This window comes from Leguminivora glycinivorella, chromosome 6 (assembly GCF_023078275.1).
Source record: "Leguminivora glycinivorella isolate SPB_JAAS2020 chromosome 6, LegGlyc_1.1, whole genome shotgun sequence".
Lineage (NCBI taxonomy): Eukaryota > Metazoa > Arthropoda > Insecta > Lepidoptera > Tortricidae > Leguminivora > Leguminivora glycinivorella.
Genome location: NC_062976.1, coordinates 9,329,132 through 9,345,189, shown reverse-complemented (window position 1 = coordinate 9,345,189; position 16,058 = coordinate 9,329,132). Strand labels below are relative to the sequence as shown.

General features: G+C 37.8%; 1 protein-coding gene across 2 annotated transcripts in view; it reads right to left on the bottom strand.

Moving 5' to 3' along the window:
* The window catches only part of LOC125226918, a 35,624-nt gene that overhangs the window by 18,845 nt on the left and 721 nt on the right, over positions 1-16,058 (bottom strand). The window contains exon 2 of one of the 2 annotated variants that reach the window (XM_048131097.1): positions 15,244-15,353. In XM_048131097.1, coding sequence (XP_047987054.1) covers positions 15,244-15,353 — 110 coding nt within the window. Of the gene's footprint in view, positions 1-11,006; positions 11,226-15,243; positions 15,354-16,058 lie in introns of those variants that run through there. The other variant, XM_048131098.1, reaches the window with a different exon arrangement.

Genomic DNA, 16,058 nt, shown 5'->3' with positions numbered 1-16,058 from the left:
GTCAGATTTTGCAAAAAAATTGGTCTCGGTTCTCCCAATTTATCTGATTTCTACTGCTTTATGCTATGTTGAACTATAACAACCAGAATATTCCCTGTCGGTAGGTAAGTTGTTCGCGTGCCGCTCATTCTACCTGTTGGCTCGTCTCAAAAACGACAGCCGCCGACGTAACAGCCAAAAAACACGCCATCCAGGTGATATTTAGCGACTCAGACCGTAAAAACGTTAAAGTTTATTACTTAACCCTACTTCTTATCATCACCAAATATTTTTTAATACAATTTAAACTGATATATTGTGTTACTGTATGTTGGGTATGAATAAAGAATGTATCTACCTATCTATCTATATTGATAATATACGCACCCATTGCACAATGCACATGCATCGGATTACATGAGATCAGAGTGATCAGACATCATAGCCAACATGTAGCAGTAGTGAGTAAACGTTTTTCATTGGGAGCCAAAATATGAAGGAATTTTAGAAGCGGGCCAGATTTACACCAAAAAAGCATCTATGGTCATATCACATACCGTTCGCGAGCCGGGCATGGCCCGCGGGCCGTACCTACTTTGTCCAGCGAACGTAGCGCAACTGTGTCTGTTTTATTCGCACGGGAGTGCTTTTCTTTGTTCGATTTTATAGCCGATAGCTTAGCTCGCGGTGGGAAGAGTGCATATATCACACATCAATTGATTCAGAAAAGCGATTTGTTATGCAGGTGACGGTAAAAGCCTGGCATGACAAGTCATCGTTCATGGAAATACAGTTCATCACTATTTACGAGGTGACAGTTGAAAATTGAAAGAAAAGATTCGAAGCATCCTCAATGGGAGTGACTCATGCAAACTTCGGTTTTGAATAAAACAATCGAGTATCATAATTGCGTGGAAAGAAGTGTAGGTAATCGCGAAGTGATTTTTTTTACAAAGACACGCGATCTGTTCAATTATTGGCGGTTATTTGCTTGTAATACAACTTGTAGTACAGATTTTCCTTAATTTGTAAGTAGTTATTTTCTTATAGATGTAGTATCAACCTATGCCCGTGGAACAATCTGGCTCTCTCCCGAAAGCGTACAATCTTTTGACGAAGTCAAACAATCAACATCTGCCGGCGTATCATGCTTCCAATTTTATCACTTATCAACGTGGATAAAGCATCCGTCACGATTTAGCAAGTATGTCAGTGTGAGAGTGACAGATGTCTTATCCATGTGGATAAGTGATAAAATTGGCAGCATGATACGCCGGCTGGTGGTACTTAATAAGTTTTTCACCATACCAACTGGTAAAGGCTTTCTTTGCTATTCGAAAACAGATAGCTAAATTGCATTTTATCCAAAAGAGTGCAAAGTAATTTCGTACAAATTTTAACTTGATGTTTTTTTAAGCTGGCTGGTAGATTTTACCTATAAATGATGATTTTGAATCGTAAAAATGTTGTGTTTCACTCGGTGGCAAAGTTTGTTTAACCTTCGTACCTTGAAACCCTCGCAAGTCTCGCAACGCTCAAGATTCCACTTTTTGAACCACTCGCTACGCTCGTGGATCAATATTGGAACCTCTCTCTTGGTATCAACATTGGCAATGCGGTTAAACAACAACATTGCCCCCTTTTACTATTTAAGTACCTGAAATGTTACCCATTTTTAACCTGAAAGTGAAAGCACTTTCTCACACAGCTCGGTCTATTCCATGTGCCTACAAACGTTTAGTTTGTTATTTTGTCTAGTCAAACATAAAGACTCTATATAAATTACTTTCATTAATTACCTAAGCTTTTAAATTAAGCGGTTCATATATGTTTTTTGCTTTATCGTAAGAAAACGACAAAATGCGTTGAAGTTCCAAATTGTATGGAGTTTTATAAACAAACAAAGCCGCAACTCCCGTTTACCAAATTCTCGAATAATTCTGAGGTATTTTTATGATATTTTAATAGCCGAGTCAAAGTGCACAAACCTTTTCGTTATTTATTGCTTGTGTTTCACCGCCACTTCGACAAATCGGAAGTGTGTAAGTTTTATTCATGTTCTAATTTTTTTCGTGTAAATCTGTAAGGCCAATTTTTGTTTTGCTTAAATACAATACTGATTTTTAACCCCAGACGCAAAAACGACGGGGTGAGTTTGACGTGTCTGTCTGTCTGTGGCATCGTAGGCATCGTAGCTCCCGAACAGGTGAACCGATTTAGATTTAGTTTTTTTTGTTTGAAAGCTGAATTAGTCGGGAGTGTTCTTAGCCATGTTTTATGAAATTGGTCAACTAAGTCGCGGTTGGGGGTTTTTCAAAAAAAATATTTTGTGGTTAGGTTATGTCACATGACTCACATGAGACAAATCAGTGTCAATTTTACGATTACTTCCAACTTCATCCGAAAACCGAAGATCCTTTAGAAATCTCGCGTATGACGAGTTATTATTAAAATGCCAGATTGTGCACGAGTCAGTGCGCGAGTTGACTCACTCATGAAGATTTATTTTTTAGTTTGTATTTGGGGCACGTATTCTGTGCACTGCGTCACACGTTGCGTAGGGAGTACTGTCGTCATGTGTAATTCGGGAACGATGTAAACACACGCTACTCACGCGACTTCGTAAACTTTTTTAAAGTCATCGCACTCTTAACAGTCTTTTTAATTTTTGGGCGACTAAGATGACTACGATACCCTACGGAGAGTGACAAATTGGTCAGTGGTCTACGCATCCAGGTTTTTCACGCCCGCCCGAGAGTAGGTCCTGCAGCTACAGGCCCTCTAGCCTAGAGTACATTCGTTGAGGCTCTGTAGCGTATCATAGTTATTATCCCTCTATTGTTATTCCGTATTGGTGCGACACATACAGGTTGTGTATATGTGTATTGTTCATAACGGAGCATTAGATAAGCACCTACTATACGGTTTGAGCAGGACTATGATTCACTCTTTGGACCTAAAGATATATTCCGGTCCAATACGGGTGTTAAAACTCGAATTTACATACTTATATCCGATAAGGCCAGGCCAGCCGGTCTATCATGCTTCCAATTTTATCACTTATCCACGTGGATAAAGCATCCGTCACGCTTTGGCAAGTATGTCAGTGTGAGAGTGACAGTTGTCTTATCCGCGTGGATAAGTGATAAAATTGGAAGCATGATAGACCGGCTGGCCTGGCCTTATCGGATATAAGTATGTAAATTCGAGTTTTAACACCCGTATTGGACCGGAATATATCTTTAGGTCCAAAGAGTGAATCATAGTCCTGCTCAAACCGTATAGTAGGTGCTTATCTAATGCTCCGTTATGAACAATACACACATGTGTCCTGCACCAATACGGAATAACAATAGAGGGATAATAACTATGATACGCTACAGAGCCTCAACGAATGTACTCTAGGCTAGAGGGCCTGTAGCTGCAGGACCTACTCTCGGGCGGGCGTGAAAAACCTGGATGCGTAGACCACTGACCAATTTGTCACTCTCCGTAGGGTATCGTAGTCATCTCAGTCGCCCAAAAATTAAAAAGACTGTTAAGAGTGCGATGACTTTAAAAAAGTTTACGAAGTCGCGTGAGTAGCGTGTGTTTACATCGTTCCCGAATTACACATGACGACAGTACTCCCTACGCAACGTGTGACGCAGTGCACAGAATACGTGCCCCAAATACAAACTAAAAAATAAATCTTCATGAGTGAGTCAACTCGCGCACTGACTCGTGCACAATCTGGCATTTTAATAATAACTCGTCATACGCGAGATTTCTAAAGGATCTCGGTTTTCGGATGAAGTTGGAAGTAATCGTAAAATTGACACTGTTTGTCTCATGTGAGTCATGTGACATAACCTAACCACAAAATATTTTTCCCCTCACTAGCTCGAAAACACGTGTTTTGTCCTTTAATATCAGCGGGTAAAAACGCATTTTATCCACTAGTGGGTAAAGTAATTTGACCTTGAATAAAGTCAAATTAACTGCTTTAAAATTGATAAAAGTAGGTGAATCTAGTAATAAAGATCATTTACCACCTGTGGAACTACTGGAAGCAGTGATAAACGCATTTTTTGCGTTGTAGTTTCCTCGCTATAGTGAGGGGAAAAGTGTTGTGTTACACTCGGGTGCAAATGTATTTTACTTCTCGTGTGTTAAAAAACTCGCAAGTTCAGGATTCTATTCTCGAACCACTCGCTTCGCTCGTGGTTCAACTATAGAATCCTTTCACTTGCTCGTTTTCCAATTCCACACTCGGCGTTAAAATACAACTTTGCCCCCTTGTATAACAAATAACTATTTTTTGAAAAACCCCCAACCGCGACTTAGTTGACCAATTTCATAAAACATGGCTAAGAACACTCCCGACTAATTCAGCTTTCAAACAAAAAAAACTAAATCTAAATCGGTTCACCTGTTCGGGAGCTACGATGCCTACGATGCCACAGACAGACAGACACGTCAAACTCACCCCGTCGTTTTTGCGTCTGGGGTTAAAAATCAGTATTGTATTTAAGCAAAACAAAAATTGGCCTTACAGATTTACACGAAAAAAATTAGAACATGAATAAAACTTACACACTTCCGATTTGTCGAAGTGGCGGTGAAACACAAGCAATAAATAACGAAAAGAGTTTTGAATGATTCACGGTTATTTTCATTAGACTTATATTGACCGGGATATAGACGATCCGTGATCCGTTTTCCGTGATCATGATGCATGCAACTGCGTCGAAATATCGGGAGCTCGACAAAAATCAAAAAGGTCTATATCCCGGTCAATATAAGTCTAATAACGAAAAGGTTTGTGCACTTTGACTCGGCTATTAAAATATCATAAAAATACCTCAGAATTATTCGAGAATTTGGTAAACGGGAGTTGCGGCTTTGTTTGTTTATAAAACTCCATACAATTTGGAACTTCAACGCATTTTGTCGTTTTCTTACGATAAAGCAAAAAACATATATGAACCGCTTAATTTAAAAGCTTAGGTAATTAATGAAAGTAATTTATATAGAGTCTTTATGTTTGACTAGACAAAATAACAAACTAAACGTTTGTAGGCACATGGAATAGACCGAGCTGTGTGAGAAAGTGCTTTCACTTTCAGGTTAAAAATGGGTAACATTTCAGGTACTTAAATAGTAAAAGGGGGCAATGTTGTTGTTTAACCGCATTGCCAATGTTGATACCAAGAGAGAGGTTCCAATATTGATCCACGAGCGTAGCGAGTGGTTCAAAAAGTGGAATCTTGAGCGTTGCGAGACTTGCGAGGGTTTCAAGGTACGAAGGTTAAACAAACTTTGCCACCGAGTGAAACACAACATTTTTACGATTCAAAATCATCATTTATAGGTAAAATCTACCAGCCAGCTTAAAAAAACATCAAGTTAAAATTTGTACGAAATTACTTTGCACTCTTTTGGATAAAATGAAATTTAGCTATCTGTTTTCGAATAGCAAAGAAAGCCTTTACCAGTTGGTATGGTGAAAAACTTATTAAGTACCACCAGCCGGCGTATCATGCTGCCAATTTTATCACTTATCCACGTGGATAAGACATCTGTCACTCTCACACTGACATACTTGCTAAAGCGTGACGGATGCTTTATCCACGTTGATAAGTGATAAAATTGGAAGCATGATTCGCCGGCAGATGTTGATTGTTTGACTTCGTCAAAAGATTGTACGCTTTCGGGAGAGAGCCAGATTGTTCCACGGGCATAGGTTGATACTACATCTATAAGAAAATAACTACTTACAAATTAAGGAAAATCTGTACTACAAGTTGTATTACAAGCAAATAACCGCCAATAATTGAACAGATCGCGTGTCTTTGTAAAAAAAATCACTTCGTGATTACCTACACTTCTTTCCACGCAATTATGATACTCGATTGTTTTATTCAAAACCGAAGTTTGCATGAGTCACTCCCATTGAGGATGCTTCGAATCGTTTCTTTCAATTTTCAACTGTCACCTCGTAAATAGTGATGAACTGTATTTCCATGAACGATGACTTGTCATGCCAGGCTTTTACCGTCACCTGCATAACAAATCGCTTTTCTGAATCAATTGATGTGTGATATATGCACTCTTCCCACCGCGAGCTAAGCTATCGGCTATAAAATCGAACAAAAGAAAAGCACTCCCGTGCGAATAAAACAGACACGGCGATAAGGATAGCTCACCGCTGGGCGAGTAACTATAAACATCGCCGTGTCTCTTTTGATTGACACGGGAGTGATTATCTTTTGTTCGTTTTTATAGCCGATAGCTCATAGTTTACTAGCTCGCGGTGGGACCAGTGCCATATATGTCACTTTGGTTTGGTGTGGTTGATCCCCTTGTTGTGACCGGTTAAAGAATTTCACCACCCGCTTCCCATATCGTCGGGTGTCTACGATGTCGTAGAAATTTGACTGTGGGATAAGGGTTGTAGTGCGCAATTGGGCTATTTCATTGAAAGTTGCCGCACTCTTTTCGTAACGTAGGATTTTTTTACGCGATTCATATTCAGCGAAGTTTTTCGATCCTGATGTGTTCATTGCGTATTGAGATAGATATCTACTAGCGCTTCGTTTCGTGAGCGTTTCGTGAGCGATTGTGCCATTCGGCTAGCTACCCAGATGTGTTCATTGTGTATTGGCGCGACAGAGCCAGACTACATTTCGGCGGCGTTTTGGTGGCGGTTTGTGTCGCGGAAATTCCATTCGGCTACGGGATCAGATAGGAGAAAAAAAAATGTCCCAAGATTTCCATGTATTTTTCAAACCGCCATACAAAATGTATGAAAAAAAATGGTAACGGTGGAATGGGAAAAAAACCTTGGGACACTTTTTTTCTCCTATTAGGATTAAAGATCTCGTGGTTCTGAGTGGAAACCACACAAAAAAAACAACTTTGAAAAAAAAATGGCCCAATTGTGGTGTGGGCGATGGGCTAGCAACATGTCACTGTAATATCATAATTTCTTTCAACGCCTTCATAACTAAGAGTCGCACTATAGGAGTAGGAATAGTTAAGTATTGGGAATAACGGTGAAAAGTCTGCAAAGCTCTATACAAACATATACGGGGGTGATTCAAATGACTTTGGAAAGGTCAATAACCTTGGTGCGGTATTTATTGTGATTAATTGAAATCGTCACTGGTTGTGGTTGATTTACACGGTTGAATATACGAAGTCGAAACCCTTTTGCGTGATTTAGAAACACAAATTTGTAAAGGGGATGGCAAGATTTGATATAGGTATACAGAGTGGGGTCTGTAACAAAGGCGAAGAATTGAACTGTAGGCTATTCTCCTTACACTGATCAACATTTGTTCAGTGACTTTTAAAAATTATGAAGTCTTTAAATTTTTATTTTTTCTTACAAAATAAATATTAGCTTCAATGTACGCCATTATTGTTGTCATTGACGTTGTCTGTCACACTTTAGACTTAACAGAATTCGCAATACATTACCTCTTAGAAAAAACTTTCAAGGTGATAAAAATCAAAATACAAGTTATTTTTAAAAGTCGCCGAACAAATGTTGATCAGTATAAGGAAAATAGCCTAGAGTTCAATTCTTTGCCTTTGTTACAGGCCCCACTCTGTATATACTGATATTTACGCTCCTTTTTGATTATGTCACTATTTACAGTATTTACCATTGTTATGTAAATTGTAAAGTTCTATTAAAGCTAAAAGTTCAAAAGTGGTTCGATGATAAAAGATTAAGTGTACGTAACATCACGTAATATTAACTTTGCGTCATTCGCACTACAGTACTAGTTTAACATAAATATTTGGCACATTCGCTGCTGGTGGTCGTTATCATCATACCATTAGTTCTCGGACACTGTGATAATATTAATATACCTATTTGTTCATTTTAGTAAGCTTTATTTTTAGCTGATTTTTTAAAATATAGGTCGGCGATTTTTCCCGATTTTAATGCACAGTTATATTTATATATCAAGTTTGCATACAGACTTTTATGTACTTTTTTCTGCAGCTGCCTGTACATATATTTTTTATGACAACTAAATCACAAATGCGCTCTGCACGGGAAGCATGGTCGCGCGATAGACGATAAAATAGCAGGCCGTCCCTATCGCACTATTTGTAAGTGCGATAGGGACGGCCTGATATTTTATCGTCTATCGCGCGACCATGCTTCCCGTGCAGAACTAAATCTTAGTCTGCTTGTGGAGTAGGTACAGTCACCAGCATAAAAATAAGTGACGATTTCTATACCTTGTCGCTTTTAATGTCAAACTAACATTTTCGTATATGACATTTCAAACAAGACGTTATTAATGAATAGAAATCATCACATATTTATGCCGGTGACTTTACGTAAACAGATAAATTTTTTGACAAAGTAGATTCCCTGAGATTCCCGTTTCATTTACATTTTAATAAGAATTTTTCCTACGAGTACATATTAGTCTAGATACCGCTAAACACGTTCGCGGATGTTCAGTCGCACCGCTGGGACGCTTATATTGTGTATGAAAATTGTTGGACTGCTATCTTTTCAAAATCATTTCCAGCGGGTTGTATAAAACTTGACACAGAATACCACTCTGTCATATCAATTGAAAGGATTTAAGAATTAAAATACTGTAAGTGAATCTTGAAACCTGCTCGTGTGCACTTTGTTTTTGTGTCAATCTCGTATGAGTCACGGTTCTCTTGAATTAAAGGAACACTATCAGACTATCACTCACAGTTCATTTTAAACATTTAAGTACAACACAAATATCGTGACTTTTAAACTATTTCAATACACTCATAAGTAAACAGATAGTGGTTGAAAAACATATGTTATCTTTATCAAATTTCTCGCTAAAAATTTGAGGAAACTCGCCAAAACAAAAATATTATCATAAATCACAAACATTTTATTACTTGTTCGATCAATGCCAATGGTTATTCGGCAAATACTCACGTAAAATACACATACATTGATTTATTTTATATAGCTGTTTTATTGCCTACATAGACTTTAGATAATTTTATTAGTTGCTTGCCAATAAACTAATATTTAGTTTCATGAACGCATATGTCAAACTTTTACGGATAACTTACTAGAATATTATAGAGTCTGGGGCCCTGTAAATTCCAGGACTCTTCTCTTTTCGAACAGACTCTACATATTAAATGATTTAATCCCCGTACGTAGCCAAGGCTCTACAACCAAAAAGTGGTAAAATAAGATTAAGTATAATTATTTTAAAAAGCGATTGTATCCAAGGATTGAATATGAGCAAATGTTTATGAGCAAATTAATCGCTTATTGTTAACGTTATCTCTTGGCTTGGTAACAACGATATACATTATGGCGGTTAAATGAAACAGAACCAAATGTGTTAAGACGCTACAGGAGCGAAAATTCTACAATGGAAAGGAGCCCCCTTTCAATTTGGGAATTTTAGTTAAATATATTAGTGTTATTAACTAGATTTATCAAATAGTTATTTGTTATACAAGGGAACAAAGTTGTATTTTAACCGAGTGTGGAATTGCAACACGAACTAGCGAATGGATTCTAGGGTTGAACTACGAGCTAGCGAATGGATTCTATGGTTGAACCACGAGCGAAGCGAGTGGGTCGAAAATAGAATCCTGAGCGAAGCGAGTAGTTCAAAAATAGAATCCTGAGCGTAGAGAGTGTTGCAATACACACGAGGTAAAATAACTTTGCATCCCGTGTGTAACACATAACTTTTCACCTCACTAAAGCGAGGAAACACGCAATAAAAACAACTGGAACATAATTGCACAGAAAAAAGTCAATTTGCGTTTATTACAATTTCCACGATGCACCGATCGACACCACAAAAGTTTCAAATTAAGAATCAAGAATAAAAATAGATACGAGTAAGTATATTTGGGTGCGTTCCGTTTCACGCGTTTTGAGACTGCAATGTTACTTACCTTAAGTAACATTCTGCGACAAGCGTTCTGAATAAGTACGAGTACAATGGGAGAGTCAAAAATACAATTTCTTGTACGATTTCGAGTGTCTTATGGTAAAATCGTGTTATAAAATTGTTTGAATTTTATGTTTTTAGTCGGATATAATCCGATATAAAATTGTTTTTACACTCGCATCACATGATTTGTTAAGACAATTTAAGCACAGGGAGAAAATTGTCCTGTCTGAGACATGCCTTTACAAGAAATTATATTTAAAAAAGTAACTAATGACACGTTCTGATTTCAAATATTCTTTGCACTCTTGTGGATAAAATGCGATTTTGCGATCTGTTTTTAAAGAATAAAAAAGTCCTTTCCGAGCTAGTGAGGTGAAAAATAACTTTATCATGGGTAGTCAGTAGGTATTCCTAGTAAAACAAATAACTTTATCATGGGTAGCCAGTAGGCATTTGAGAGAATCACCAGTCACGTGAAAGAGATAAAACGATATTTCAGTAATTTAGTGCTGATAAGTACGAATAGCTTTTTTCGATTGACATGCGTATGAAGTAAGTGGTTTCGGTGTGTGCAGACATAATAGGTACAAAACATGCGTAAATTTAATATAAACAATGTTTGATAAAACTGAGATTACTTCAACATGTCTAATTGAATATTTATAATTTTTATAATGATAATATAATACTAATATTTAATAAGATGTTACACACTGTACTTGAAGTACTCAAAATAATCACTAAGGGCCAGTTGCATTAACCACATTTGACAGACTCATCATCGTCACGCAGTAGAGATCTATGAAACTTCCCATACAATAAAATTTAACGAATGCTTTAACAGTGACAGACGGTTTGGTGTAACTGGCCCTAAGTGTAAAATGTCTAAAATATCGGTAGGTAAATATTTTAAATGAATATAACGTGATGTAATCCGATAAATTATTTTTATTACTTCATGAGGTGTGATGCAGCTTAAACAATCGGGCAGTAAATCAAATTCCGTCATATTGTTATAACGGAGGTCACGTCTTCGCCTCAACTGGTTCGTGGCCATGAGTATGCCCATTTATAATAATAAAAAAAAAATTGGTCAAGCACCTGAGAGAGGACGCCGTCCTCGGCGGCAGCGGGAGATCGGCCGCGCACTCCGCATCTCCCGCGGACCGGCGCCGGTCCCGCCCGGCCAGCAGTTCAATGGTCGTCCAGAACGACCCCTCGCTCGCAGGCCCCGACGCTTGCCGCTGCATGGCTCACTGCACGGCCCCGCGACCGAAGGTGCAATGACTGTCGACCCACCCTCACACCCCACGTAAACACGCGAACATTAATCTTGCCCTGACACCTTTCACGGGTAATTTGCGCTTTCACCGTCTATCGACACTTAGACTTCGAATCAGCCGTGCATAGTTCTTTTTAATTGGCGGCTGATTGCTTCCAAAGAACTGGCGCTTTTATTGAACCGATCAATATAAGTTTAAGCTATTGGTAAATGTTGCTGCAGCTTCGGTAGCTGAGTAAATATGATAGGCCTAGGTGCAGTCCTGTAGGTGGGGGTGACCTGGATGGCGCCAACGTCGCGACCGGGTCAGCCGGATGCCATCAGCCGACCTTCGTGGTACAAATGTAATTATGGTTATGATGCGGCGACTACCATTCACTTGTTTTACACGAGGAAGTAAAGAACATATTAATCATATAATATGAACAGTCAAATGTAAAATATGGACAACGCCTTAAAACGTCTTAAAACTAATAAGGGCATATTTTGAAAAACTTGTGTGCAACCGAAATTTTCAATCTTAACTGCAGAAGAACTTACTAAGTTACCAATTATTTGTATCTATAAGTACCTAATGTTAAATTTTTAGACACACTTGTACATATTACTTAGTAATGCCTATATATGTAGTTACGGTTATCGTCTTGGGACGTAGGTACCTTGAAAATCGTGTTTATTCCATTGAGTTTGTAAATTTCCTGCTTCCTAATTTGGTACTTGTCAATATAACGAAAAGAAACAGCTGATTATCTGTGTATCCTTCATATATTTTTTAATTTGATTCATTCTATCTATCTAAAAACATCCTTATCAATGTTTCATTGTTTGTTGAATTCTCAATTTGAACTAGGGGTCAATTAGCCACGTGTCATGTGATGAATCTTAAAATGATGACAAAATATGACAAAAAGCTCATAACAAGATAACTTGTCTTAACTATAAACACAGGCCTATATCTATTTTGCCACGCCTTCGCCTGTTGCCAAAACAATTTTTCTGATGATAAATATGAGAGTCATACCATAAGCAACTTTTTTAATCATAAGATCATAACAGAGTGGTAAGCCAAAATGCCAATTTTGCCCGACTAACGAAAGGAAACGACTATCTAATATCTTCTCTATTACGATTATATATTACTAGATTTTGCCCGCGGCTTCGCTCGCGTTAGAAAGAAACAAAAACTAGTGTATGTCACTCTCCATCCCTTCAACTATCTCAGCTTAAAAACCGGCCAAGAGCTTGTCGGGCCACGCTCAGTGTAGGGTTCCGTAGTTTTCCGTATTTTACTCAAAAACTACTGAACCTATCAAGTTCAAAACAATTTTCCTAGAAAGTCTTTATAAAGTTCTACTTTTGTGATTTTTTTCATATTTTTTAAATATATGGTTCAAAAGTTAGAGGGGGGGGACGCACTTTTTTTTCCTTTAGGAGCGATTATTTCCGAAAATATTAATATTATCAAAAAACGATCTAAGTAAACCCTTATTCATTTTTAAATACCTATCCAACGATGTATCACACGTTGGGGTTGGCATGAAAAAAAAATCAGCCCCCACTTTATATGTAGGGGGGTACCCTAATAAAACATTTTGGCGTGATTGATATACATATTGCTACCAAATTTCAGCTTTCTAGTGCTTACGGTTACTGAGATTATCCGCGGACGGACGGACGGACGGACAGACAGACATGGCGAAACTATAAGGGTTCCTAGTTGACTACGGAACCCTAAAAAATTACGATAATTCGTCGCTCGGGTCGCTTCGTTTTGCCGTGAAGGACGGACAAACAAACAGACACACACTTTCCCATTTATAATATTAGTAAGTAAGTATGGATTAGAAACGGTATTTCTAAACGACTGAGTACATCTGATTAAAACTTAATTTTTGTAGTGTTCGTGAATGCAACTTAAATAAATGAGTATTTCGGTCGGTACTAGTCGGTATTAAGTTATATCTTTATCTCTCATCCTCTGAATACGTTCTAAAATATCTATAAAACGGGTGATCGTAAAACATACATTAGCCGATTATTTTTGCCGAACCTAACCTTGTTTTGTGATCAAGATATTGATATTACGACGCATAGATGATCTATATGGCGTAAACAAATCGGTACTATGGTGATTTGAACTGAAATAAAAATGTCATGTACAAAGAAAAAATGACCAAGGCCTCCAAGTGTCCAAAGCTGGATTCGAACCAGCGTCCTCCGTTATCGCGACGGATGCCTCAAACCACTCGGCCATTCGGTCACGGTGGCAAGGGTCGAAATTTTCAAGTATATGACACAAACGCTGACGCTGCAGCACGCTGCGCAGGACGCTGGTTCCAATCCAGCTTTGGACACTTGGAGGCCTTGGTCATTTTTTTCTTTGTATATAACATTTATTTCAGTTTATAGTTAAAATAGTAGTATGTCTACTAAAAATACAAATTAAATTATTTTCTATGAGGATAATTTCATTTGTTCTAAGAATTATGGTCATTTGGTCATCCATATGAATAGTTCGTAGACGTTTCGGCTTGTTAAATAATAGTTCTTAGATAATTACTTTGATATCACATAGCCCATCGCTTTCAGCCAATAGGCAGGTTCTTTTTGATTCCATCAATTATTATCAACTATTTTTATATCAAAGGAAAAAATATGAAAAATGTACGCTTCCGAGACTTAAACTCACAGCTTCTGCCATCCGTGCATAGCTCTCAAGCAATTCATGAAGATTCAATTGAGGCACGGAAGTCACGCCGGACTTCGCAAATCGCCGGAAAAGTGAATTTTTCCATTTCTTCGTTTAATATTATAAAAATGTGGAGATTCGTTAGCAGACGTTTCTTTTTCGCCCGTGTTAAGAATTAACTGGTGAGCGCTGCTTCTGCGTTCGTCCCATGACATGGGCGGCTACATTTATTTGTAGGAACACCTTACAGTTAAACTGAAATAAATGTCATATACAAAGAAAAAATGACCAAAGCCTCCAAGTGTCCGATGCTGGATTCGAACCAGCGTACTCTGTTATAGGCACGGATGCTCAAACCACTTAGCCAACCGGTCACGGAGGCAAGGGTCGAAATTTTCAAGTACATATATGACACAATTACCGAAAGTTTACGGCGCCTCCTCACACCTTACAGTTGATAAGGAGAAGATTTAAAGAAGAAAGGAGAAGGCGTAAATGTCTGGAACACCATTGGGATATAGGATTATTACTAGGCTCTATAACTACACCTTGTTTTTATTGAATGCCGTTAACTTTAAGAGAAGATTGTTTAGTTCAAATACAATCAATTTCTCTAAGAAACTAGACTCTTAACTCTTACGGTTATCAAATTATTAAAAAATAAAATTAATTACTTAACACGTGTGTGGCATCCCTTACCACTTACTAATGTTATTTATTTTAACATGTGTTTAGTATTTGACATACTTGACAATGACTTTATTTATTTATTTAGACTTTATTGCACGACATAAAATTGTACAAATAGCGGACTTAATGCCTTAAGGCATTCTCTACCAGTCAACCATTGGATCAAACAGAAACCTTAGTTAGTGCAGGATTGTCAATATACGTAGAGATGTGACAAGAAACACAAATCAAATTACCCATGTATCCAATAAAAGAAAACTTAACTTATGAAAGTTATCTACTTTAATACTATGATTAAGGTCCTCTCACACTTATCAATCCGTTTATGGAAACGAAAACAATTTTTTTTTCAATTTTACAAAAAACGATACACTTACAAGGTGGTTCCTAATGATGAACCTAACTGCGTGTCGAATTTAACGGAAAACAAAAAAAAACACGGTGTATGATAAAACGGTGTATTAGGCGACTATGGGATATGGGTTAAATTGTGGTGCAGGCGAGAGGCTGGCAACCTGTCACTGCAATGCCACAGTTTCGTTTTCTTTTAACCCCTTATTTGCCAAGAGTGGCCTTGAAGCTTTAGTAGTTCCATGTGCTCTGCCTACCCCTTTATGGGATACAGGCGTGATTGTATGTATGTCTGTATGTATAATAAATAAAACATAGTCACTTACGCGTATTGTATGACTTTGAGCTGCCACCATCTCGGCACGTTCGGCATCACGAACCGCTTCATCTTCTTACGCCCCATCTCGCCTTCGCCCAATTCATCTTCGCCTTCGACCTGAAGGCGCAAGTGATTACTTGGTACGTAGCCGAATGGCACAAACGCTGACGAAACAAAACGCTCATAGAAATCTACCTTGATAAAAGTAGGTGAATCTAGTAATAAAGATGATTTACCACCTGTGGAACTACTGGAAGCAGTGATAAACGCATTTTTTGCGTTGTAGTTTCCTCGCTATAGTGAGGGGAAAAGTTTTGTGTTACACTCAGGTGCAAATGTATTTTACTTCTCGTGTGTTTTTAAACTCGCAAGTTCAGGATTCTATTCTCGAACCACTCGCTTCGCTCGTGGTTCAACTATAGAATCCTTTCACTTGCTCGTTTTTCAATTCCACACTCGGCGGTAAAATACAACTTTGCCCCCTTGTATAACAAATAACTATTTATATTTTGACGATCATGATGAGAAGATAAACATAATTTTGACATGTAGCAAATTTGTAGTGTAATTTTTATCATGAAATAAAGAAATCTGAATCTATTGTCACCGTGATTTATTTGCCATATAAGTTAATCTAACGTTTACTGTGAATCGGTTTTACAGTGGCCTAGGATTGAAACTGGTGGATTGTATGATGTTCCGCCTATAATGTCTAGTTTTATGTCCACGCTTAATTTAATTAATAGTTTTAGGTAATTAACATTTGCCAAATGCGATACTTAGAGGTTTCTTAGAGATTCCTGATTCACCCTTTCTTAGGGT